The 27,767-nt window shown below is 44.1% G+C and overlaps 1 protein-coding gene and 1 long non-coding RNA gene across 9 annotated transcripts in view; one reads left to right on the forward strand and one right to left on the reverse strand.

Annotated features, from left to right (window-relative positions):
- ST7 (suppression of tumorigenicity 7) overlaps positions 1-27,767 on the reverse strand; it is a 240,173-nt gene that overhangs the window by 72,508 nt on the left and 139,898 nt on the right. For 7 of the 8 annotated variants that reach the window (XM_063927225.1, XM_063927224.1, XM_063927229.1 and 4 more), the window contains exon 2: positions 7,889-7,971. In XM_063927225.1, coding sequence (XP_063783295.1) covers positions 7,889-7,971 — 83 coding nt within the window. Of the gene's footprint in view, positions 1-4,789; positions 5,120-7,888; positions 7,972-27,767 lie in introns of those variants that run through there. The other variant, XM_063927230.1, reaches the window with a different exon arrangement.
- Positions 767-27,767, forward strand: part of LOC134932637 (uncharacterized) — a 126,397-nt gene continuing 99,396 nt past the window's right edge. The window contains exons 1-2 of the long non-coding RNA XR_010179432.1: positions 767-1,173; positions 3,299-3,493. This is a non-coding gene — a long non-coding RNA (uncharacterized LOC134932637). The remainder of the gene's footprint in view (positions 1,174-3,298; positions 3,494-27,767) is intronic.

Raw genomic sequence — 27,767 nt, forward strand, 5'->3', positions numbered from 1 at the left:
TGTCAGGGGTCTCAAAGATTGTACTATCAGGCCTTTAGATCAGGTTAAGGGGGCGTGCAGGGGATACTTTACCCCTGGCCCCTCTCTGTAAGGGGGCCCCGCTGGCCGAAGTACACGGACATCACTAGCTCTTCCTCTTGCGTAGCAGCAGAACCAGGTTGCCTGAACGCAAGCAGGACTATATGCAGTGCAGGCAGACACACAGGAGTATCAAGTTTCATGAGCTACCGACAAAGCTTTCTGACCAGAGGAGAGCTAGGAGGGAGGAGGAACTGTAAGTGACCAGGGATCCCGGCATTCCTCCTACCCCAACCTGGGTGTCTGGGTTCTGTGTAATCTAATGAGAGCATTCTGATCTAAAGACAGTCCTCTTCCAGTGTGTAAGTAGTACAGTGGCTGCTGCTGTTCTTGCATGCGACAAGATAAATTATAGATTTTATATTTCTGTGTGCATTTTAAGGTTGTTTAAGTTGTTTTTGTTCCACTACAAGAAAACTTTATAAAATAGTTTTCTCTCACTTAAGTTGAGCTATAAACAGTAACCAGGCATTATTAAATTTAGTTTATATCTAATATACACACTAACATACATCCCAACATGACCCTTTCCAGGAGGGACAAAATGCTCTCTACCTGGACATCAATCTTAATTTATGATTGCAATCACCTGTGTTGAAATACCCTTCTTATCAATTAAATAGTTCAACACAGGTGACGCTAATCATATATTAAGAGGGAAGTTCAGGTAGAGGGAGGGGGAGGGGGCACTTGTTTCTGAAAAGCTAACTTCACTATTCAGAGTTCTAACATGTTTAGTCTCTTCTTCCTACCACACACCTCTTCCTGCCACGTCTCCAGATTAGGCACTCCAACCTCGCAGAGATGCATCTGAATCTATTGTAATTACAGTTGTAGTATTTATGAGGAGTCCGGGGACTGTGATGGTCATTGAGCACCAATGAGTTGTGGAAGCCTCTGTAGCCAGGCTGCTAAGGCACATGCACGGCAGCCATTTTGTGGGTCCCAGCGGCCACGTGTGACGTCAAGCAGCCGCCCCAAACCCACCCACATTTCTGTCAACCCACCCGCCCAACACCGTTTCGGCGTCCCCACAATGCCACGTTGCTGACCCGTTCCGCCCAGCAAACGCCTCAGAATTGGGTCCATGATACTGTAAGTACTGAAATCTCTGCATGCGGTACCTTTTGGGTTTCACAAAGCCGTTTAATGATTTTACACTCAAACTGTTCTGAACAAACCATTAAATTTCCCTATGGGGATTACATAATTGATTGATCCATTCAGTAATACCCCTTTCACACAGAAAATGAAAATTCCCGGGTGAAGAAGTTATACCTGGTAATTTGGCGAAATACACGGGTCCTTTTTCTATATGAAAGGGCCAACCCAGGTTGAAATTCACGGGACTTCGACCCAGGAATTTACCAGGGTTGGAGACCCAGGAATTTTGACACGGGTTGACCCTTTAACACAAACGAAGTACCTGTTTTGATCCACAAATTACCAGATAAAAAATATTGACCCAGTAATTTGCTTCTCTGTGTGAAAGAGGGGGTGTCAGGCAGAGACAGGCAAAACGACCTAGCACTGAAATTCCGGGTAATCGCCTGTATTTCTGTCTGCAAAGGGTCTCAGTAGGGTGTTTGCAAGCTCTAGCTTGACTTGACAAAGAGCTGTATTTAGAATATTGACAAGAAGATGACTGCAATGTCTGTCTGGAATGCTTTTTTGGTGAGCAGATGTTTTTAATGGTAAGCGGAGGCCAAACTGAACTGCGGTAATCTACCTCCTTTGGTGAGGGTTTGTGACAGACCCAATGCGAAGGTAGAATACTTACAGGGCCATAGCTAGGGTGGTGCAGTCGCAGCATCTTGGCTTCTCTGCTGCGCCTAGGCACACCATGGTTTATTAGCATAAGCCTTTCATCTACTGTTCTCAGATGCTATACAATACATCAGGGGATTAAGTCATTGCAGCAGGGGATTAAGTCTGATTGCCCTGGCTCAATTAATCCTATTAAAGGCCAAGATGAAGATGGCTCCATCTGTATATTACTAATATACATCTCAGCAGCAGGCACCCAGCTCCTTCTCATTGTGTGCAATGCACCATCCTGCCTGAGCTGTATGAGCTCTGCCTATCCAGAATGATTGCTGACAGGCATAGTGAACGGAGCCGTTTTGTGGCCCAGTGCAACAGAAGAGGTAAGCAGCACAGCAGCTCCCGGGGGAAGAGAGGGGGAAATGTGGGAGTTTGTGGGAGGAGGAGGAATGATGATCAGCAGTTCTGGGTGGGTGATGATGAAGGAGGAGAAATGGATTATGATGACAAAGAATGAGGAGGGTCTCTACTGTTTGCCAATGTGCATAAGGGGTACTACTGTATGGCATAATGTGTAAAAGGGGTACTAATTGCTCTACTGGGACTCTGCTGTGTGGTATAAGGTGCATAAGGAGCTCTACTGTGTGGCGTAACGTGTACAAGGAGCTCTGCTGTGTGGCATAACATGTATAATAGGTACCACTGTGGTGTAATATGAATAACAGACACTACTGATTAATGTAATGAGAAGTGGTACTATTCTGTGGCCATGCCCCTTTTTTATTTAAAGTATGGGGTTCGGGGACACCAAATTGCGTAGTTATGGTTATGGTTCTATATACTTGCTGGTATTGCATCCTATGGCATAGGGACTCCATGTTGACCGAGCTGTTCATCTAGCTCCTATAGCAAGACCTCCTCTCAGAGGTCTGGTATAACCTCCGTAAACTGGGTCACACCTATTGTTCTCGATGTATTGTCTTATACAGAAAGTGCTACTTGACCTTTTTCTAACCTTTTGGTAATATCAACCTTATTTGATCAGCAGTTCTTTGTAAGGATATTCTGACGCCTATCCGAAGCATTTTAAAATTGCTCTACTGTGGTAACCCATATCCCCTATATTATTACTACAGGTTGAGTATCCCATATCCAAATATTCCGAAATACGGAATATTCCGAAATACGGACTTTTTTGAGTGAGATAGTGAAACCTTTGTTTTTTGATGGCACAATGTACACAAACTTTGTTTAATACACAAAGTTATTAAAAATATTGTATTAAATGACCTTCAGGCTGTGTGTATAAGGTGTATATGAAACATAAATGAATTGTGTGAATGTAGACACACTTTGTTTAATGCACAAAGTTATAAAAAATATTGTCTAAAATTACCTTCAGGCTGTGTGTATAAGGTGTATATGTAACATAAATGCATTCTGTGCTTATATTTAGGTCCCATCACCATGATAGGATGCAATTATTCCAAAATACGGAAAAATCCGATATCCAAAATACCTCTGGTCCCAAGCATTTTGGATAAGGGATACTCAACCTGTAATAGCTTAACAAGTTCGTCCCACTGCAATTGGGGTGGAGATGTTAAGGATTTCCTCAAACCACCTTCTCCAATTCACCTCTTCCAGAGAGGTAAGTTTTCCTTATGGAATGTAACAATAAAACAGCTTGATTACAAATGATAAGTGCAGCTGTTCATAAACTGTTTCAATTTTATATTAAAGGAACCAAACCGTAGACATTACCACTGGGTCACACTTTTCCGCAAAGCAAAGGGTCAGTTCATGCAACACACATTTGAATACAATTACAACAAACTCTCTCTAAAGTTATAATAAACTTCTCACACTAAAGTATCTGTTATTCTAGCTCATAACACTGTTAACTAAATTTCTTACAGAATACAATAGCTTACATTTGACAATATTCCCTCATAACCTTATACCCTCACCTATAATAGTTTATAATGCAGTCTAGAATTATTTCAATACAGTGCAATGCCTCATGAGCTCAGTGGTACACAAGATCTCTAGATTTGGAGTGTTACACTTGTAGCTGGGATACTGAGAAGTAGCTGGGATAAACTTTAAAACTATATAGGGGAATTTCCTTTTCATAACAGGGCATACTGCAGCTTTCTCAGAGGAATGTTTAGGGGCTCATTTTTCAACTGTGAATAATAAAACTTGTTGTATATGAATCAGCTTTTGTCACGTGTGTGAAAAATTAAAGTTGGGAGCCGATTGGCTGGAGCACTACTTAACGCCCATACACACTGGGCGATTTTGAGCTGAAAGCACCTCACTTTTGGTGTTTTCAGCTCAAAACCGCCCAGTGTGTATGCACAAGCGATGAGTGCTAATGCGTGTTCCCACTTCACCGCCAGCGGCCGCCGTTCATCTACTGGTATTACCAGTAGATGAACGGCGGGGTGAGCGGTTTTCCATAGCGTCCTGCTATGGAAAGCCGCTCACCCCCGCTGACATCGCTGGGCAGGGGGGAAAAGCATTCAGTGTGTATGCACTGAGCGCTTTTCAGCCCAGCGATGTCAGCGATCATCGCTGTTCATACACGCTGGGCATAAACGGCCAGTGTGTATGCACCTTTATCATACGCAACAAGTTTTATAATCGACAACAAGTTTTAGCACTCATTGATAAATGGGGAATGTTTCTAAATGCTTGTTCTTTAAAGGAAGGTTAGTCTGACATTGAGTGAGCAAATAATGGTATACATTTCCAAAAGGTTCTCTCTCTATTATACTAAACTTGCAGCTTCCTTGTGCCTGTCCTGTTCGCCATATATATTTGCTGAAATGTAGGCTGTCTGGCTAACAGCAGTTTACGTCTTACTGGTGCAGAAACCTATAGTTTAGGTGTTGGTTTTACATTGCAATCGCCCCCTGTAGCTGTTTGCGAGTGAGCATACCTGTCTCATCATGTAGGGTTGACTACTCACTGACAGGCTCTGGAGCACTGCCTCTCTGGGCAACAAGTGCCTGATGCAGCTAGAGACTGGTAGCTGCCTGGGATTGGAGGGCTCTGGACATGTCTAACTCTTCCCCACACCTGACATCTGCCGCCTGTATTTCACTGCCGGGTTCCTCCCAGTAAACACTGCTTGAACACCATCACTACTGCTTTTCTCTCACTTCAGCTGCGCTTCCTTATCCCTGTAATTCTCTTTAATTAGCTACAGCTCTGGTGCAAATGGGCTCTGCCTATGGCCACCAACTGCTGTTAAACTGCTGTGGGTACTGGCTTCAATACTGTCTCATGCACGGCTTTCACCCACTGCCCGCATGCCCTGCTGTGATTCCTGACAGTATAGGGGGTACACACTGTGGGGTCTATTTACTAAGCCTTGGATGGAGATAAAGTGGACGGAGGTAAAGTACCAGCCAACCAGCTCCTAACTGCCATTTTTCAAACCCAGCCTGTGACATGGCAGTTAGGAGCCGATTGGCTGGTACTTTTTTCTTATCTACTCTTTATCATCATCCAAGGCATAGTAAATAGACCCCTATACCACTGACAGGAGGCTATTCCACTTATCCACTACCCTTTCTGTGAAGTTTTTCTCACATTTCCCCTGAACCTACCATTATCCAGTTTCAGTGCAGGTCCTCGTGTTCTATTACTTCTCTTCCTCTGAAGAATGTCTCCCTCCTGTACCTTGCTAAAAACCCTTGACATACTTGAAAGTTTCTATTATGTCCACGCTTTCCCTTCTCTGCTCCAAACTACTGTATATGTAGTAAGAGCTTTCAGTCTTTTGCAATGTAGGCCATTTACCATTATAGTTTTATTTCTTTTTTATGGCATTTGACTCCCGAATTTAAATTGGTAGTACTATTATATGCAAAATACACCTTGCTTTGGATTATTAATGTTGTTTTACATTTTGCTGCCAATCTTGCCAGTTAGTAAATCTAGCCAAGGATCTTTACATTTTTCTCAAAAGTTACCTAAACATAAAAGAATTAAGACATTTACTTTAAGAGTCCTTTTATGTATGACAATTGTGTATGCTTTATATGTAAGTACAGACAAGAATTGACTGAACAACATAGTACATGGAAATAGCAAGCAGTAGTTGTGGTACCAAATATTCTCAGGTTCTGGTGAACAACATAAGCAACTGATGGAAAACAAACAAAAAAGCAAAAAACAAATATGGAGGCAAATGCTCATCTGGGTGTTGCTGTCACTTCTTAGTCCATGCATGCAGGCTAGTAGTCACTCTGGTAGTAGCGCTGCTCCAACAGTACTAAGTATAGGGCCTAATTCAGACTGGATCACTGCCGCGGCAGCAATCGCAGTCTGAATTCCTATTTGGAGTGCGCTCGCGCACCCCGGGAACCCAGTGAGATGCTAAAAGCATCTCAGTGCTGCGATCGCCTCTGCCTTTCAATCAGGCAGAGGCGGTCGCGGGGTGGGAGGGGGCGTGCCAACGGCATTAGAACGCCATTGGTGGGGTGCGGCCCAGACAACGCAGGCGTGTCTGGACCGTTGCGGAGGCGGGCTGCAGTGGCTGCGTGACATCACCCGGGATGCGGCGAGTAGCGGCCTGCCAGCATGCAGGAGTTAGTGGGTGAAAAAGCTGTTTTTGCACCCTTGCGGGGGGCGTAGGGTCAGACATTGTGGGCAGACTAGCCCTGTGCTGGGCTTTTCCCCTGCATGTCTGAGAAACTATCAGATATGAATTCCCCCATAGCTCATTAGTTTACATCACAGTGCCGGCCTCTAATTAGCCACAGCTAGTGGCTAGTTAGGGTTCCCAGAGGACAGGAACTGGGAAAGCCATCATAAAGAACAATGGGGGAAATGTATGAAGCATGAATAAAGAGTGGAGAAGTGAGCCAGTAAGGAAATTCTAAATAAAACAAATTACAAGGCACAATGGGGCAGATGTATTAACCTGGAGAAGGCATAAGGAAGTGATAAACCAGTGATATGTGCAAGGTGATAAAGCCAACAGCCAATCAGCTCCAATATGTAAATGAATAGTTAGGATCTAATTGGCTGGTACCTTTAACACATTGCACATATCACTGGTTTATGACTTCCTTATGCCTTCTCCAGGTTAATACATCTGCCCCAATGTTGGTTAAACTCAATCCTGAGAGATATTCATAATTAATTGCTGCTCCATGAATAAGCATAAATTACAAAACTTAAGCCAGCTATATATGTGTGTGCAGCACTGCAATTGACTAAAATCACTGGGCTGGATTACAGCCCTGGATTGCTTTTAAATCTGATACTCAAAAAGGGCCATTCAATTTACATATGCTAATATATGGTACATTTTATTGCTATTGTAATTTAATGAACAGTATTTGTGAATAATTTTGAATTATGATCTTTTACGTATGTATATCATGGTTGATATATGTTTTTACAAAGAATTTGCACTCCTAGTGGTGGAGTATCCTTTTTAGTCAGTGAGGAAGTTGCCCATGGCAACCAATCAGGAATGTAACATTTATCAAGTGTATTCTATAAAATAACAACTGATTGGTTGCCATGAGCAACTTTTCCACTGGATCACTTCTTTACTCTTATCACCGCTTCATACACCTCCCCCAATGTCTTATGGTCTACAATGTAAGCTCTCATTGAGAGCAGGGTCCCAACTACCTTATGCCTTATGTCTCTCACCTCTTTGTTTATACTGCTTATGCTTTATGCTGTAATTTTATATACATAGTTATTGTTACGTCAGATAGAATCTGTACTTTTGTTGTGCTACTTGTCACAGTACATTTGCAAACATTTGTATTTGTACCACATCCTGTTATTATGCTTCATATTTTGACTTTGACATTTAGGAATACAAATAAATGATGATTATGATATTACAATATTTTGAATCATTGTTTTACAGGTCTTTGTGTCCCTATACGACCCACAGCCAGTAACCCAAAATTCATGAATCATTTACTCATTTGACCTGATTTTGGCTGTACTAAACACTATTAGCGATGTACTGTAAACCCAACATATTAATATATAATGTACTCACCAAAATAAGCCCTGAGATGAGGGAGGATGTGCCCGTCAAGGCAACATAAAATTTAGGTGTTAGAGTGTTCAAAAACATGCTCACTGAAAGAGAAAGAGAAAAAGGTATAAATGACAGTTATACAAGTTTACTTTAAGCAGGGTGTATACAGGAAGCCATCTTCCAAACCTTAATAATATACAGTGTAACACGTTAACCAAGAACAAATTTTCAGTGGACGACTTTCCTAACTTGCAAATCTAGGCAGAAACATGCCATACAACTGGGGAATTTAGTAATGTGCACTTTGTAGTTGAAACCACCAGATTGGAGGGATAGATAGACATAAAAATAAAATAATCAGATAGATGTGGAATGAATGCATTGAACTCCAGTCTGCTTCATTTAAATAGGCGCAATGACGTTACATATTTATGCCCCAGCTTTCATGATCAGATTTATTTTTTGCCATCCTTTCTCTCCATTCTAAAATGATTGCATCAATAGTTTTATGCAAATTAAGTTTAGGTGCCCAGTCTCCGGTACGTGGGTGAGGGATGAGGGAAATTGTTATAACAATGTTCCTGCAGAATTCATAACACATATTTACTAAATAAACCAATAAACACTCTTCAAAAATTGATGCTTCGCAAAAAGCTAACTACATAAATACACTGCTAAATTAGAACTGCCCTCCTGTTCAAACCCATATTGACCAATAGCATTTATAATGCCACCAATACATTTCACTGTCAGTTGGTGTACCAGGGGGGAGGTGATGCCGGGTTTGGATTGTGGTGGTGGGAGAGAAGGGGGGGGGACGGAGATCGTATGCATATTCATAATCTACCCTAGAGAATTGGATATTATTTTTATGGACTGATAGAGCTGCTTTTTTCTATAGCACAGATTACAGTATTTGTTTGACGGGCCTTATCCAGAGTTGATACCAGCAGTGTGGTTTAGTAAATAGGGAGAAACACTATATCCCCAATTAAATGGAAGCACGATTTAAAATAAATAGGCTTGTAAATAAGATGGGGGGGGGGGCGCCTCCCTCTTAAACAATTTTATGACCAGAAAATAATGACTGTCTATAGCAAGGATATGCTCAAGAAAATAAATGGGGCAGTGGGACGTGTTTTCCGTTCAATTTACTTGTTACACTTTAAGAACTATTGCATATTTTGAGCCTGGCAGGCTCAGGGGGAATAGAAATGCAAGGGTCAATTCAATTTGCTGGTAAGATGTTGATAACACCAAGACTAGAGATGAGCGGGTTCGGTTTCTCTGAAACCGAACCCGCACGAACTTCATGTTTTTTCACGGGTCCGAGCAGACTCGGATCCTCCCGCCTTGCTCGGTTAACCCGAGCGCGCCCGAACGTCATCATGACGCTGTCGGATTCTCGCGAGACTCGGATTCTATATAAGGAGCCGCGCGTCGCCGCCATTTTCACACGTGCATTGAGATTGATAGGGAGAGGACGTGGCTGGCGTCCTCTCCATTAGAAATTAGATTAGAAGAGAGAGAGAGATTGTGCAGAGTCAGACAGAGTTTTCCACAGTGACCAGTGCAGTTGTTGTTAGTTAACTTTTATTTATTTTAATATATATCCGTTCTCTGCTATATCCGTTCTCTGCCTGAAAAAAAACGATACACAGCAGCAGCCAGTCACACAGTGTGACTCAGTCTGTGTGCACTCAGCTCAGCCCAGTGTGCTGCACATCAATGTATAAAAGGCAAAGCTTATAATAATTGTGGGGGAGACTGGGGAGCACTGCAGGTTGTTATAGCAGGAGCCCCCAGGAGTACATAATATTATATTAATTTAAAATTAAACAGTGCACACTTTTGCTGCAGGAGTGCCACTGCCAGTGTGACTAGTGGTGACCAGTGCCTGACCACCAGTATAGTAGTATATTCATTGTTGTATGTATTGTATACTATCTCTTTATCAACCAGTCTATATTAGCAGCAGACACAGTACAGTGCGGTAGTTCACGGCTGTGGCTACCTCTGTGTCGGCAGTCGGAACTCGGCAGGCAGTCCGTCCATCCATAATTGTATTACAATATATACCACCTAACCGTGGTATTTTTTTTTCTTTCTTTATACCGTCATAGTGTCATACTAGTTGTTACGAGTATACTACTATCTCTTTATCAACCAGTGTACAGTGCGGTAGTTCACGGCTGTGGCTACCTCTGTGTCGGCAGTCGGCAGGCAGTCCGTCCATCCATAATTGTATTATTATTATAATATATACCACCTAACCGTGGTTTTTTTTCCATTCTTTATACCGTCGTCATAGTGTCATACTAGTTGTTACGAGTATACTACTATCTCTTTATCAACCAGTGTACAGTGCGGTAGTTCACGGCTGTGGCTACCTCTGTGTCGGCAGTCGGCAGGCAGTCCGTCCATCCATAATTGTATTATTATTATAATATATACCACCTAACCGTGGTTTTTTTTCCATTCTTTATACCGTCGTCATAGTGTCATACTAGTTGTTACGAGTATACTACTATCTCTTTATCAACCAGTGTACAGTGCGGTAGTTCACGGCTGTGGCTACCTCTGTGTCGGCAGTCGGCAGGCAGTCCGTCCATCCATAATTGTATTATTATTATAATATATACCACCTAACCGTGGTTTTTTTTCCATTCTTTATACCGTCGTCATAGTGTCATACTAGTTGTTACGAGTATACTACTATCTCTTTATCAACCAGTGTACAGTGCGGTAGTTCACGGCTGTGGCTACCTCTGTGTCGGCAGTCGGCAGGCAGTCCGTCCATCCATAATTGTATTATTATTATAATATATACCACCTAACCGTGGTTTTTTTTCCATTCTTTATACCGTCGTCATAGTGTCATACTAGTTGTTACGAGTATACTACTATCTCTTTATCAACCAGTGTACAGTGCGGTAGTTCACGGCTCTGGCTACCTCTGTGTCGGCAGGCAGTCCGTCCATCCATAATTGTATTATTATTATAATATATACCACCTAACCGTGGTTTTTTTTCCATTCTTTATACCGTCGTCATAGTGTCATACTAGTTGTTACGAGTATACTACTATCTCTTTATCAACCAGTGTACAGTGCGGTAGTTCACGGCTGTGGCTACCTCTGTGTCGGCAGTCGGCAGGCAGTCCGTCCATCCATAATTGTATTATTATTATAATATATACCACCTAACCGTGGTTTTTTTTCCATTCTTTATACCGTCGTCATAGTGTCATACTAGTTGTTACGAGTATACTACTATCTCTTTATCAACCAGTGTACAGTGCGGTAGTTCACGGCTGTGGCTACCTCTGTGTCGGCAGTCGGCAGGCAGTCCGTCCATCCATAATTGTATTATTATTATAATATATACCACCTAACCGTGGTTTTTTTTCCATTCTTTATACCGTCGTCATAGTGTCATACTAGTTGTTACGAGTATACTACTATCTCTTTATCAACCAGTGTACAGTGCGGTAGTTCACGGCTGTGGCTACCTCTGTGTCGGCAGTCGGCAGGCAGTCCGTCCATCCATAATTGTATTATTATTATAATATATACCACCTAACCGTGGTTTTTTTTCCATTCTTTATACCGTCGTCATAGTGTCATACTAGTTGTTACGAGTATACTACTATCTCTTTATCAACCAGTGTACAGTGCGGTAGTTCACGGCTGTGGCTACCTCTGTGTCGGCAGTCGGCAGGCAGTCCGTCCATCCATAATTGTATTATTATTATAATATATACCACCTAACCGTGGTTTTTTTTCCATTCTTTATACCGTCGTCATAGTGTCATACTAGTTGTTACGAGTATACTACTATCTCTTTATCAACCAGTGTACAGTGCGGTAGTTCACGGCTGTGGCTACCTCTGTGTCGGCAGTCGGCAGGCAGTCCGTCCATCCATAATTGTATTATTATTATAATATATACCACCTAACCGTGGTTTTTTTTCCATTCTTTATACCGTCGTCATAGTGTCATACTAGTTGTTACGAGTATACTACTATCTCTTTATCAACCAGTGTACAGTGCGGTAGTTCACGGCTGTGGCTACCTCTGTGTCGGCAGTCGGCAGGCAGTTCGTCCATCCATAATTGTATTATTATTATAATATATACCACCTAACCGTGGTTTTTTTTCCATTCTTTATACCGTCGTCATAGTGTCATACTAGTTGTTACGAGTATACTACTATCTCTTTATCAACCAGTGTACAGTGCGGTAGTTCACGGCTGTGGCTACCTCTGTGTCGGCAGTCGGCAGGCAGTCCGTCCATCCATAATTGTATTATTATTATAATATATACCACCTAACCGTGGTTTTTTTTCCATTCTTTATACCGTCGTCATAGTGTCATACTAGTTGTTACGAGTATACTACTATCTCTTTATCAACCAGTGTACAGTGCGGTAGTTCACGGCTGTGGCTACCTCTGTGTCGGCAGTCGGCAGGCAGTCCATCCATAATTGTATTATTATTATAATATATACCACCTAACCGTGGTTTTTTTATACCACCTAACCGTGGCAGTCCGTCCATAATTGTATACTAGTAAACTATCCAATCCATCCATCTCCATTGTTTACCTGAGGTGCCTTTTAGTTCTGCCTATAAAATATGGAGAACAAAAAAGTTGAGGTTCCAAAATTAGGGAAAGATCAAGATCCACTTCCACCTCGTGCTGAAGCTGCTGCCACTAGTCATGGCCGAGACGATGAAATGCCAGCAACGTCGTCTGCCAAGGCCGATGCCCAATGTCATAGTACAGAGCATGTCAAATCCAAAACACCAAATATCAGAAAAAAAAGGACTCCAAAACCTAAAATAAAATTGTCGGAGGAGAAGCGTAAACTTGCCAATATGCCATTTACCACACGGAGTGGCAAGGAACGGCTGAGGCCCTGGCCTATGTTCATGGCTAGTGGTTCAGCTTCACATGAGGATGGAAGCACTCAGCCTCTCGCTAGAAAACTGAAAAGACTCAAGCTGGCAAAAGCACCGCAAAGAACTGTGCGTTCTTTGAAATCCCAAATCCACAAGGAGAGTCCAATTGTGTCGTTTGCGATGCCTGACCTTCCCAACACTGGACGTGAAGAGCATGCGCCTTCCACTATTTGCATGCCCCCTGCAAGTGCTGGAAGGAGCACCCGCAGTCCAGTTCCTGATAGTCAGATTGAAGATGTCAGTGTTGAAGTACACCAGGATGAGGAGGATATGGGTGTTGCTGGCGCTGGGGAGGAAATTGACCAGGAGGATTCTGATGGTGAGGTGGTTTGTTTAAGTCAGGCACCCGGGGAGACACCTGTTGTCCGTGGGAGGAATATGGCCGTTGACATGCCAGGTGAAAATACCAAAAAAATCAGCTCTTCGGTGTGGAGGTATTTCACAAGAAATGCGGACAACAGGTGTCAAGCCGTGTGTTCCCTTTGTCAAGCTGTAATAAGTAGGGGTAAGGACGTTAACCACCTCGGAACATCCTCCCTTATACGTCACCTGCAGCGCATTCATAATAAGTCAGTGACAAGTTCAAAAACTTTGGGTGACAGCGGAAGCAGTCCACTGACCAGTAAATCCCTTCCTCTTGTAACCAAGCTCACGCAAACCACCCCACCAACTCCCTCAGTGTCAATTTCCTCCTTCCCCAGGAATGCCAATAGTCCTGCAGGCCATGTCACTGGCAAGTCTGACGAGTCCTTTCCTGCCTGGGATTCCTCCGATGCATCCTTGCGTGTAACGCCTACTGCTGCTGGCGCTGCTGTTGTTGCCGCTGGGAGTCGATGGTCATCCCAGAGGGGAAGTCGTAAGCCCACTTGTACTACTTCCAGTAAGCAATTGACTGTTCAACAGTCCTTTGCGAGGAAGATGAAATATCACAGCAGTCATCCTACTGCAAAGCGGATAACTGAGTCCTTGACAACTATGTTGGTGTTAGACGTGCGTCCGGTATCCGCCGTTAGTTCACAGGGAACTAGACAATTTATTGAGGCAGTGTGCCCCCGTTACCAAATACCATCTAGGTTCCACTTCTCTAGGCAGGCGATACCGAGAATGTACACGGACGTCAGAAAAAGACTCACCAGTGTCCTAAAAAATGCAGTTGTACCCAATGTCCACTTAACCACGGACATGTGGACAAGTGGAGCAGGGCAGGGTCAGGACTATATGACTGTGACAGCCCACTGGGTAGATGTATGGACTCCCGCCGCAAGAACAGCAGCGGCGGCACCAGTAGCAGCATCTCGCAAACGCCAACTCTTTCCTAGGCAGGCTACGCTTTGTATCACCGCTTTCCAGAATACGCACACAGCTGAAAACCTCTTACGGCAACTGAGGAAGATCATCGCGGAATGGCTTACCCCAATTGGACTCTCCTGTGGATTTGTGGCATCGGACAACGCCAGCAATATTGTGTGTGCATTAAATATGGGCAAATTCCAGCACGTCCCATGTTTTGCACATACCTTGAATTTGGTGGTGCAGAATTTTTTAAAAAACGACAGGGGCGTGCAAGAGATGCTGTCGGTGGCCAGAAAAATTGCGGGACACTTTCGGCGTACAGGCACCACGTACAGAAGACTGGAGCACCACCAAAAACTACTGAACCTGCCCTGCCATCATCTGAAGCAAGAAGTGGTAACGAGGTGGAATTCAACCCTCTATATGCTTCAGAGGTTGGAGGAGCAGCAAAAGGCCATTCAAGCCTATACAATTGAGCACGATATAGGAGATGGAATGCACCTGTCTCAAGTGCAGTGGAGAATGATTTCAACGTTGTGCAAGGTTCTGATGCCCTTTGAACTTGCCACACGTGAAGTCAGTTCAGACACTGCCAGCCTGAGTCAGGTCATTCCCCTCATCAGGCTTTTGCAGAAGAAGCTGGAGGCATTGAAGAAGGAGCTAACACGGAGCGATTCCGCTAGGCATGTGGGACTTGTGGATGCAGCCCTTAATTCGCTTAACAAGGATTCACGGGTGGTCAATCTGTTGAAATCAGAGCACTACATTTTGGCCACCGTGCTCGATCCTAGATTTAAAGCCTACCTTGGATCTCTCTTTCCGGCAGACACAGGTCTGCTGGGGTTGAAAGACCTGCTGGTGACAAAATTGTCAAGTCAAGCGGAACGCGACCTGTCAACATCTCCTCCTTCACATTCTCCCGCAACTGGGGGTGCGAGGAAAAGGCTCAGAATTCCGAGCCCACCCGCTGGCGGTGATGCAGGGCAGTCTGGAGCGACTGCTGATGCTGACATCTGGTCCGGACTGAAGGACCTGACAACGATTACGGACATGTCGTCTACTGTCACTGCATATGATTCTCTCAACATTGATAGAATGGTGGAGGATTATATGAGTGACCGCATCCAAGTAGGCACGTCACACAGTCCGTACTTATACTGGCAGGAAAAAGAGGCAATTTGGAGGCCCTTGCACAAACTGGCTTTATTCTACCTAAGTTGCCCTCCCACAAGTGTGTACTCCGAAAGAGTGTTTAGTGCCGCCGCTCACCTTGTCAGCAATCGGCGTACGAGGTTACATCCAGAAAATGTGGAGAAGATGATGTTCATTAAAATGAATTATAATCAATTCCTCCGCGGAGACATTGACCAGCAGCAATTGCCTCCACAAAGTACACAGGGAGCTGAGATGGTGGATTCCAGTGGGGACGAATTGATAATCTGTGAGGAGGGGGATGTACACGGTGATATATCGGAGGGTGAAGATGAGGTGGACATCTTGCCTCTGTAGAGCCAGTTTGTGCAAGGAGAGATTAATTGCTTCTTTTTTGGGGGGGGTCCAAACCAACCCGTCATATCAGTCACAGTCGTGTGGCAGACCCTGTCACTGAAATGATGGGTTGGTTAAAGTGTGCATGTCCTGTTTTGTTTATACAACATAAGGGTGGGTGGGAGGGCCCAAGGATAATTCCATCTTGCACCTCTTTTTTCTTTTCTTTTTCTTTGCATCATGTGCTGATTGGGGAGGGTTTTTTGGAAGGGACATCCTGCGTGACACTGCAGTGCCACTCCTAGATGGGCCCGGTGTTTGTGTCGGCCACTAGGGTCGCTAATCTTACTCACACAGCTACCTCATTGCGCCTCTTTTTTTCTTTGCGTCATGTGCTGTTTGGGGAGGGTTTTTTGGAAGGGACATCCTGCGTGACACTGCAGTGCCACTCCTAGATGTGCCCGGTGTTTGTGTCGGCCACTAGGGTCGCTAATCTTACTCACACAGTCAGCTACCTCATTGCGCCTCTTTTTTTCTTTGCGTCATGTGCTGTTTGGGGAGGGTTTTTTGGAAGGGCCATCCTGCGTGACACTGCAGTGCCACTCCTAGATGGGCCCGGTGTTTGTGTCGGCCACTAGGGTCGCTAATCTTACTCACACAGCTACCTCATTGCGCCTCTTTTTTTCTTTGCGTCATGTGCTGTTTGGGGAGGGTTTTTTGGAAGGGCCATCCTGCGTGACACTGCAGTGCCACTCCTAGATGGGCCCGGTGTTTGTGTCGGCCACTAGGGTCGCTAATCTTACTCACACAGCTACCTCATTGCGCCTCTTTTTTTCTTTGCGTCATGTGCTGTTTGGGGAGGGTTTTTTGGAAGGGACATCCTGCGTGACACTGCAGTGCCACTCCTAGATGGGCCCGGTGTTTGTGTCGGCCACTAGGGTCGCTTATCTTACTCACACAGCGACCTCGGTGCAAATTTTAGGACTAAAAATAATATTGTGAGGTGTGATGTGTTCAGAATAGGCTGAAAATGAGTGTAAATTATGTTTTTTGAGGTTAATAATACTTTGGGATCAAAATTACCCCCAAATTCTATGATTTAAGCTGTTTTTTAGGGTTTTTTGAAAAAAACACCCGAATCCAAAACACACCCGAATCCGACAAAAATAATTCGGTGAGGTTTTGCCAAAACGCGTTCGAACCCAAAACACGGCCGCGGAACCGAACCCAAAACCAAAACACAAAACCCGAAAAATTTCAGGCGCTCATCTCTAACCAAGACTGGACAGTTCAGCACCTCTTCAAACATTGGGGCAGATGTATTAACCTGGAGAAGGCATAAGGAAGTGATAAACCAGTGATATATGCAAGGTGATAAAGGCACCAGCCAATCACATCCTAACTGTTAATTTACATATTGGAGCCGATTGGCTGGTGCCTTTATCACCTTGCACATATCACTGCTTTATCACTTCCTTATGCCTTCTCCAGGATAATACATCTGCCCCATTATTTGATCTAGAGCAGAGTCTCTCACCCTGGGGTACTTGCAGCAACATTCAGAGTACACACAACATTTATGCAATTGCCTTGGGGTGGAGTGATAATTCTACACGGTTGGAAACCATTATCCTGCTTCATAGAAGAGGACGCTGGTAACATCCTGGCAATTACAGGGACTTGATCACTGGTGTTTCCTGCGTAAGAGATTATCTGGATATAGTGAAATCCAGAGCATTTATCAAACCGCTCAGCACACATTTCTTCCCCCGCTCAGCACAGCGCGATGTGCTGAGCGAGGGGGGAGACGATGGGGGGCCGCTCACTTCACACAGCGGTGAAGTGAGCGACCCGCTAGATTGAGCCTGCATGCAGGCTCAATCTAGCACCGGCGATAGCGATGCGCGGCTTTCGCGGGGGGCATACACACGACAGATCCCTGCTTAAAATCTAAGCAATCTAGTCCGATTGCTTAGATTTTAAACACGGATCTCTCCGTGTGTACCCCCCTTTAATGTCAGATCTTGTGACTATAGGCTGTAACATTAAAGGTTAATATATGTTTCACCAATTTCAAGTTGGTGCAAAGAAAAAAGTTGTAAAAAAAAAAGAAAAAATCTCTGTAATAGTTAAAATATAGCCTAACTTTATAAAAATACTAGTAAAGCAAATGCAGAGTACTGTTTTATTGTCAATTTGACATTTTCATTAAGTGTAATATGTGAGAAATTACAGTACAAGTACAATTTATTCTATTCTTGTAATTTTTTTTAAATCTTGTTTATAGCACATCTATTGCTTTTATTAATAGGTGCCTAATCATTGTATCTAGTAATTATATTCATTACAAAATGTTTTGCTTTGCAAAGTTTGTGGATACAAATAACACAAATGGGCTGACTACAGTATGTGTACCCAAGTGGAACATGATTGAGAACCAATGATCTACAAACACCTATAAAAGCCTTCACCTATAGTTACATTCTACAATCTTATTTCTTCCCTGTGCAATTCTCCAAGTCTGCATATACAGAGGTTTCAATAGTAATGTAGAGGTAATGATGCAGAGTTCCCCCTTGACTGCTGCTACCTAGTAAAAGGAGGCAGTCAATTGACCACTGGACAGGATCCCGGCAGTCAATATACCGATGCCATTATGCCGACATCATCTGCATAACCACCGCCGGCTGGTTTCCCCACTTGGGTGGTGGTCCACGCCACCACCCGATGGGGAATAGAACCCTGTGGTGACTGAAGTTCGCCACCGTGCCCGAAGTGTGACGAGTGCAGCGAGCCTGCAAGGAGACATGCTGCGTTCGCCACCGGGATCCCGGCGATGGTCTCCTGACCGCCAGCATCTCATACTGATCCCCTAGTAAATACAGAACTTTCTTACTGGGCAGAACTTTAAAGCTACTCTCCCCACCCTGGCAGGATGAAATAAAAAAAAAAGAAACCCAAATCAAAACACCTTCTCCAGGCACCATTCACTACTTGTTAATTGAGGCTCCATGGTTTGTCTCTCAGTTGAAAACCAAGGAGGAGTGTGTGTAAGGACCAATCAGAAATACTATGGCTTCTGATGACCTCTTCTGCTGAAGAGGCCGATATCGCTGGAAGCCGCAAAACTGGTAAGTAAGTATTATTGAATCACTTGGTAACGTCAAAATAAATCACATCGATATGAAATCTTACAGTGACCCACTTTACTATATTTATGAATAGACCCCAAAATTACATGGACTTCTGTAAGAGTAAAATTTTTAAAAAAGTCAAGTGGATAATGGAACAGTTTACAAATACTGGGGTCAACTTAATTAGATGCATCCGCGAGTAAGGGTATTTACCTCAATTACAGTACGGCCAAACTCGCAGTTGTTTTTTTTTAGCGGCCCCCTAGAGATGCATACAAAAATACAAAAGTCCAGAGCAAGATCTGGATGGGCTGACAGTCATTAGGTCGACCACTATTGGTCGACATGCGTTTAAAAAAAATAAAATACTTTTTCATACTTTACAATCCACGTGGACTACAATTGGGAACGGTAACCCTTGCCCGAAGCATGGCGAGTGAAGCGAGCCATGCGAGGCGACACGGTGCATTAATTGGGGTTCTCCATCACTTTACAAATAAATCGACACCAAAAAAGTACAAAAAAACCTCATGTTGACCTTTTTCCATGTCGACCTAATGACCCTGTCGACCTAATGATCCATACCCATCTGGATGTCGGGGGCGGAAAGTTGCGAGGTTGTTTGCAGCGTTTCCATGCCATTACAATGGCAACATGCCATCTGATATCTAACTGAAACCGTAGTGATTGGACTTTAACTTGAACTAACTGGCAAAAGAAAAGATCACTCAACTTAAGAGAACTTATTTGGATTCTTAGATCCAGGAACAATATACAACTACAAGTCTTTACTCATATCCATCATCCCTATGCGGCCACCCTACTTCTTTAAACAGTCTGCATACAGGGCCGAACAGGGGATCTGCCACTTCTGGCTAATGCCAGAAGGGCAAATGGCTTGATAGGCTGGTTGGGCCACACAGAGAGACCATGGCTGGCCAAGCAGTGCAGCCTCCAGGTGCTCTGCTGGGCTGCCCAATACATGGAGACGGGGGCTGGCATGGCAGCTCCACCTCCCAGTGGTCTGTTCCAGCTGCCCACCATACAGAGACATGGGATGCGCCACAAGGCCAAACCCCCATGAGCGTGTCCATGTCCCCTTGTTGCGCACAACCACTACAATGCCAGGGCTTTTCTAGAGCCCCAGTCCGTCCTTGTCTGCATTCCTCGTAATATTCACCATTATTTTAAAATTAGGGCAATTAAGTTCACAACTCAGATCAGCCCATGCCTCACCCTTTTGTGAAGTAACACTCCTTTCTCTTTACACCAAAGCCAGCTGCAGAAATAGCTCATATTACTCAGTACCTGAATGAATTGTTTTAAATGTAATTATTGGTGAAATTTAGACCTCTCCCCCTATATAAATTAAAGGACAGCCTTCGTGATTCTAGCTTGGTCTGGGCATTTGTATTGCAAGCATTTGCATTGCTGCTGGTATATAAAAAATAAAATAAAATAAGAATATACCAATTTTAGGTAAAGAACCACAATATATTAAATATCAAAAGTACAAAACATATGACATCATTTAGAGCAACCCGAGAATGCTTTCAGAACATCTAAGTATTTACAGTTATACTGAAGCCCACAGATCCCCCACCTGTATATGACCAGGGGGTAAATTTACTAAGATGGGAGTTCTATTTAAGATGGGAAGTTGCCCATAGCAACCAACATTTATCTAGCACCTTCTAGAACATAATACCTGGAATCTGATTGGTTGCTAAGGGCAACATCCCATTTTAAATAGAACTCCCATTTTATTAAATTTACCCCCAGATTGGAAGACTAGAGATCTGGCAATGAGTAAGTGGATACTTGAGATTTAGGGTCACTTCAATGGGAGTTTGGAGAATTTCACAAGTACTGTACATGTGAGGAAGGTGTGATGTTCGCTGTGCATTACTTCATTGAATCATCTAAGGCTTCAACTTCTAATCTGTTTAAGCTGTATTAAAAAGCAAGCCAATTACTAAACCACATTATCCAGTTTTATTTAAAAGGTATTTAGCAGCTTTTTGTTTTAAACACTGACAGATCTTTTCTGCTTATCTATTTTGTTTCAAGGACCATGTCAGTGATTATTTTTATCTTGATGAATACAGGTGAAACTCAGAAAATTAGAATATCGTGCAAAAGTTCATTTATTTCAGTAATTCAACTTAAAAGGTGAAACTAATATATTATACAGACTCATTACATGCTAAGTGAGATATTTCAAGCCTTTATTATAATTTTGATGATTGTGGCTTACAGCTTAAGATAACCCCAAATCCAAAATCTCAGAAAATTTGATTATTACATACAATCAATATAAAAAGGATTTTAAATACAGAAATGTCGGCCCTCTGAAAAGTATAATCATGCATATGTACTCAGCACTTGGTTTGGGCCTTTTTTTGTATGAATTACTGCCTCAATGCTGCGTGGCATGGCTTCTATTAGCCTGTGGCACTGCTGTGGTGTTATGGAAGATCAGGATGCTTCAATAGTGGCCTTTAGCTCTTCTGCATTGATCGGTCTCATGTCTCATCTTTTTCTTGGCAATGCCCCATAGATTCCCTTTTTTTTTTTTTAAGTTGAACTACTGAAATAAATTAACTTTTTTACGATATTCAAATTTTTCACCTGTACATTTGTAGCCTAAAAAATGTAGACCACTATACAATTTATGCATCTAATATGAGGAAAGAGAAACGCAACCAAAGCATCATAATAAGAACAGCATTTCTAAATTGTTGCCAATTTAAAAAAAAATGTTCTCTCTCTTTAAACAGTCTTTTCTAAACTCAATCTATTTTCACACAGACCACATATTCCTTCAGTCCTTTACACATACTAATCTATGACTTTGTTCTATAATTGGGAGAATTCTACGTCCGGTATACTGTACACAGAGATTTTACACAGTCACTTTGTATGACCCGCAATAGATTGTGGGGTTTCAGTTGTGAAAGAATGCACGTTTCATGACCCAGATGGAAATGTAGTAATGAACAGTTATGAACCCCAGTATACACAAAACGATCCATTTTGTCTACATCTAAATAAAATCACAAAGTAAAACAAAACAGAAACAGATTTGCTGTTTATAGGCACACTTTGGGAGTATTTTATACTTCCATTATATAGTTTCTTACTAGTTTTAATTGTTTGTAAGACTTCACCTTAACAGACAAAATGAATAGGAAAGATGGCGAGGTAAATAATGGCGCGTAATTCATTAAGAGCATGACAAAAATAAATACGTCCTCCAAATTAGTTATTTCTTGACTTTGATACTGACTTACCTCTGTGAAATTCCCAGCGAGGTCAATGTTTGGCGTTACAAATGTTCGAACACAGGGGCTGATTCAGTCCCGGATGCAATCACGATTCTGTCATAATTGGCAATTGTTTTGGGACTGCGCATGCGCTAAGGTCGCAGTGCACTGCATGACGCAGCTTGATTGAATAAGCTGCAGGCATTTAGAGGAGGAGAAAGGGACAGTTGCTCAAAACAGAGGTGTGTGGTCTCTAGTTTGTGGGCGTGCCGAAGCCAGAGACTGCAACTGGGCACCTTTGTTGTGGTGGTCATTATGGGTAACCTTGGGGTTACTCAGATGGGCCGCCCGATGTTCCAGATGGTGATCAGAAGCTTTGTCTTTGGATGCATGCATCGTATATGAGAAGTCAAAGGTGGGCGTCTCATTTACATACCTTCACAGATCTGCTGCAACTCAAGACGCAGCACCACTCACTCCTTTGTCCAGGACAGCAGAAGACAGTGGTACAATATGGAAGATACTGCACTTATCAGCTTCTGCTTGTTTTATAGAATGTATCTGATAAATGCAAACGCAAAAGATGATTGGTTGTTATGGGCACCTTCACCACTGGTCCACTTCTCCTCTCTTTGGGCATAACAATGTGCACTGCAGGGGGGGGGGGGGGGGGGGGGGGCAGATATAACATGTGCAGAAAGAGTTAGATTTGGGTGGGGCGTGTTCAGACTGAAATCTAAATTGCCGTGTAAAAATAAAGCAGCCAGTATTTACTCTGCACAGAAACAATATAACCCACCCAAATCTAACCGTCTCTGCACATGTTATATCTGCCCCCCCTGCAGTGCACATGGTTTCGCCCATTAGCTAACAAATTTGCTGCTGCGATAAGATCTGAATTACCGCCAAAGTACGTAGAGTTTCAGAGTGAGGAGCATCTCAGAGTAACGCCTGGGAAGTGTAGCAAAAGCATGAGTTGAGTGTATACCTAGTACATCTATCATCTATCACTGTGCAGCCAAGGCATTTGCTGAAAGAGTGGCTCAACAAAGAGAAGATATTTTGGAACAGAGATGGTCTGATACCAAACGTAGTATATTTGGAGTGCGCAACCCCCACGTAACATCATCCATGTCCCCTTAGTCACTAATTGCTTACACCCATAAGTTAGCCAGGGTAGAGGAATGCACCAGCGAGTTGAGCAGCTGTCTACTCCTGCACCTCATATCTGGTACACCACGATAATCGGTACAATAGTTCACAAGGAACACAAAGCAATCATTAAGTTGAGACACACTACATTAAGTTGTGAAACCAAAATCAGAGAAACAAATACATGAGCTTTCTACTCAATAGGAGTGCTACAAGTTTGTTATGCAGAAAAACAGTGGGGTAGACAAAACTCCTGGTCCAGCAGAAAGGGTCACTTGCACTGTCATACGGAGTCAGAATATTTTTTAGCAGAGAATGCAAATGTAGGAATTATTTGGGGGTGCCAGCTATTATTGCATATTGTATTGATATATACAGATAACCAAGGGTATATCAAGCTTGAAAATAGCGAGATGATCAATGCTGGAAGAAAGAATATTAATGTTATGGGGCATACACACAGGCCGATTCGGACTAAGCCTCAGCGTGACGTGTGCTGAGCTTGATGTGGGTTTAGCACAGATTGCAGCGGGTGTCAGTACCGGATGGTGTAATAGTTAGCATTACTGCCTCACAGCACTGAGGTCATTGGTTCAATTCCCACCATGACTCTAACTGTGTGGAGTTTGTATATTCCTCCTTGCGTGGGTTTCCTCCGGGTACTCCGGTTTCCTTTCACAATCCAAAAATATACTGGTAGGTTACTTGGCTCCCAACAATATTAATCCTAACGTGAATGTGTGTGCATGTACATGTGATAGGGAATATAAATTGTAAACTCCACTGGGGCAGAGACTGATGTGATGCAAAATATTCTCTGTAAAGCGCTGCGGAATATGTGTGCGCTATATAAATAGCTGGTAATAATACACAAGGTGCAATGTGTGCTAGCCTCATCCTAACTAGACTGCAAGGCTCAATGAGAGCCTTGTGATCTAGCCAGCTCTTGACTGCATGCAGTCAAGATCTGAGCCAGCATTAGCGACGCGCATCGCTATCGCTATGGGGTATACACACTGAGCAATCATACTTAAATTCTAAGCGATATAGACAGATCACTTATAAAATAGGCTAATATCGCTTTGTGTGTATACCACCTGTCAGGTCTGTGTAAATGTCTGTTCCCGGAGGAAGCACTAGTGGGTCAGTGGTGGTACAAAGGAGGAAACGAGGAGGCCGTAGTAAGTTCCTGCGCATGTGCGCAATGATGTTTATTAAATACACACAGCAATATAATGATTATGGGAACAGAAATAACAATACAGAAGTTTCACAGTGTGGAAGTTGACATTGGTTTTAAGTACAGTCACGAAGAATGAGCGGATCTGGAAACCAGCGGTAATTCGAGAACAGTAATTACCGGCCTGGGAGCCGATGGCAATCAATGATGGTCGCCCTGGGAGCCAATGGCAAATAAATGATGGTCGGCCTGGGAGCTGATGTGAAGCAGAGTCTATATCCGGAGGATAAATAATGACACAGAGGATCGGCCTGGAAACCGATGGGAGAATGTGATGGAACAACACAGGCAATAAGTAACTTTTGGTATTCAGTCTGGGAACCGTTAGCAACTTGCAAATAACTATGGTCGGCCTGGGAGCCAATGGCAACTGAAATCAGTACTCTGGCGGTAACTAATACAAATGGTATAATAACATTCACAGGTAATGAAAAGGTCTGGGAACCAGTGTAATTAGCAAACTGCGATGATCGGCCTGGAAGCTGATGATGAACATTGATGGCTGGCTTGGAAGCCGATGGTAACAGGGTCAATATGCTGTAGGTAGGTAATGTAACCAACGGTAGTAAATAAGGAGATTTATGATAAGAACTTACCGTTGTTAAATCTCTTTCTGTGAGGTACACTGGGTTCCACAGGGAATAACATCGGGGTGTAGAGTAGGATCTTGATCCGAGGCACCAACAGGCTAAAGCTTTGACTGTTCCCAAGATGCTCAGCGCCGCCTCCTCTATAACACCGTCTCCGTGCACAGGAGCTCAGTTTCGTGAACCAGTCCAATGCAGTAGCAGGCAAAAGAGACAACAACCGTTAGTAGCCACGTACACCACATTCTCACGACAGGATAAGGTATCAGCGGCTAATGCCACACAAATCCAAAGAAGCTAAGTGCGTCAGGGTGGGCGCCCTGTGGAACCCAGTGTACCTCGCAGAAAGAGAGTTAACAATGGTAAGTTCTGACCATAAATCTGCTTTTCTGCAGCGGGGTACACTGGGTTCCACAGGGAACAACATCGGGGATGTTCTAAAGCAGTTCCTCATGGGAGGGGATGCACTGTAGCGGGCACAAGAACCCGGCGTCTAAAGGAAGTATCCTGGGGGGCGGAAGTATCGAAGGCATAGAACCTTATGAACGTGTTCACTGAGGACCACGTAGCCGCCTTGCACAATTGTTCAAGGGTCGTACCATGGCGGGCCGCCAAAGAAGGTCCAACAGACCGAGTAGAATGGGCTTTGATGGTAGCAGGAGCTGGAAGGCCAGCCTGTACATAAGCATGTGCAATCACCATTCTAATTCATCTGGCCAGGGTCTGCTTATTCGCAGGCCAGCCACGTTTGTGAAAACCAAAAAGGACAAAGAGAATCAGACTTCCGAATGGAAGCTGTTCTCTTCACATAGATACGGAGAGCCGTACCACTTCCAAAGACCGCTCTTTGGATGACAATTCAGGAGATTTAAAGGCCAAAACCACAATCTCATGGTTAAGGTGGAAAGAAGACACCACTTTAGGTAGATAACCAGGGCGTGCCAGAAGGACTGCCCGGTCACGGTGAAAAATCAGACAGGGAGACCGAGAGGATAAGGCACCCAAGTCTGAAACCCGTCTATCAGAGGCAATAGCCAGCATAAACAAAACCTTAAGAGTAAGCCGCGGACCTTACTTAAGAGTAAGGTCCGCAGACTCAAGAGGTTCAAACGGAGACTCTTGCAAGGCCTCCAAAACCACTGACAAATCCCAAGGAGCCACAGGTGGGACATAGGGAGGTTGAATCCGTAACACACCCTGAGTGAATGTATGAACATCAGGCAGAGTGGCAATTTTTCTCTGAAACCACACAGATAAGGCACAAATATGAACCTTGATGGAGGCCAGCCGAAGGTTCAAGTCCAGGCCCCATTGTAGGAAGGCCTAAAGTTTGGCTGTACTAAACTTGTAAGCATCATGATTGTTAGTTGCGCACCAAGCAAAGTAAGAATTCCAAACCCTATGATAAATCCGAGTAGAAGCCGGTTTACGGGCCTTCAACATGGTTTGAATGACCGCCTCAGAAAATCCTTTGGCCCTCAGAACGGAAGCTTCAAGAGCCACGCCATCAAAGCCTGCCAGGCCAAATCTTGGTATACACGATGTCATACAGCCGCCGGGAGTGCTGGATCTCCGGGCGGCTGTCTTCGCTGGCGGTCTCCGGCTCCCGGCGCTCCGTCCAGCGCTCATAGTGTGGACGTCGCGGGTGCGGGTGACGTCATCAAGCGCTCCCCAATCAGACGCTGGCGGGAAGTTCAAATTCAGACGCCGGGCAGAGCTCCGGCGCCTGAGTATCATCTATTCTGCCTACAGAAGTTGTGATCTCCAGAGCTCCCGCATTCCTGTGGTTTCCAGCCCTCCCAGACGGACTCCAAGCACCTTAGTGTCTCCAAGCGCCTCCAAGAGCCTCAGTGCCTCCAAGAGCCGCAGTGCCTCCAAGAGCCTCAGTGCCTCCAAGAGCCTCAGTGCCTCCAAGCACCTCGGTGCCTCCAAGCACCTCGGTGCCTCCAAGCGCCTCAGCGCCTCCAAGCGCCTCAGCGCCTCCTCGCACCTCAGTGTCTTCAAGCACCCAGTGCACTTTAGCGCAGTTTGTGCCTCCAGCACCTGGTATTCTTCACTGATTCATCAGCGCCTTTCAAGTTCCGTCTTTCAGGAGACCTTCAGCGTCCACACATGCCTCCTGTCTGCCGACCTAATCCTGCATGAGGAAAACTTACATTCGGCCATCTCTGCTGCGGCTTTGTTGCGGTTCCTCTTCCCGGGCACCGGAAGAAACCCCGAGTCCACAACACTCCCAAACCAGGTCAGTGATAGTATACTCGGGCCTCATGGACCCGGGGGATCGGAACACGGACTCAAGTGCCATCCAGAATTTGGCTTCCCACGTGCAAAGTCAGGAAGCAGCACAGGGTCAGGTGATACAGTATCTGCAGGAGTTGTCCGGTCGTTTGGATCAGATTCAAGCATCTTTAGCTTCTGTAATTCCGGCCCCAGTTCCCGTAGCCGCACCAGTTGCCGCTCCCAGCAATGTTCAACCATCGGCTGGTATCACTCCGCGTCTTCAACTCCCTACTCCTTCCCGTTATAATGGGAATCCAAAAAATTGTCGAGGTTTCTTAAACCAATGCGAAGTTCATTTTGAGCTACTCGCACATAATTTTCCCACAGACCGGTCCAAGGTGGCATATATTATTTCTTTGCTTGAGGGATCTGCATTGGATTGGGTGTCTCCACTATGGGAACGATCTGATTCATTGGTTTCCAATTATACTTAATTCATTACGTCTTTCCGAAGAATTTTCGACGAGCCCGGCAGGATGACCACGGCCTCTT

This window comes from Pseudophryne corroboree, chromosome 6 (genome assembly GCF_028390025.1).
Source record: "Pseudophryne corroboree isolate aPseCor3 chromosome 6, aPseCor3.hap2, whole genome shotgun sequence".
In the NCBI taxonomy this organism is placed as follows: domain Eukaryota; kingdom Metazoa; phylum Chordata; class Amphibia; order Anura; family Myobatrachidae; genus Pseudophryne; species Pseudophryne corroboree.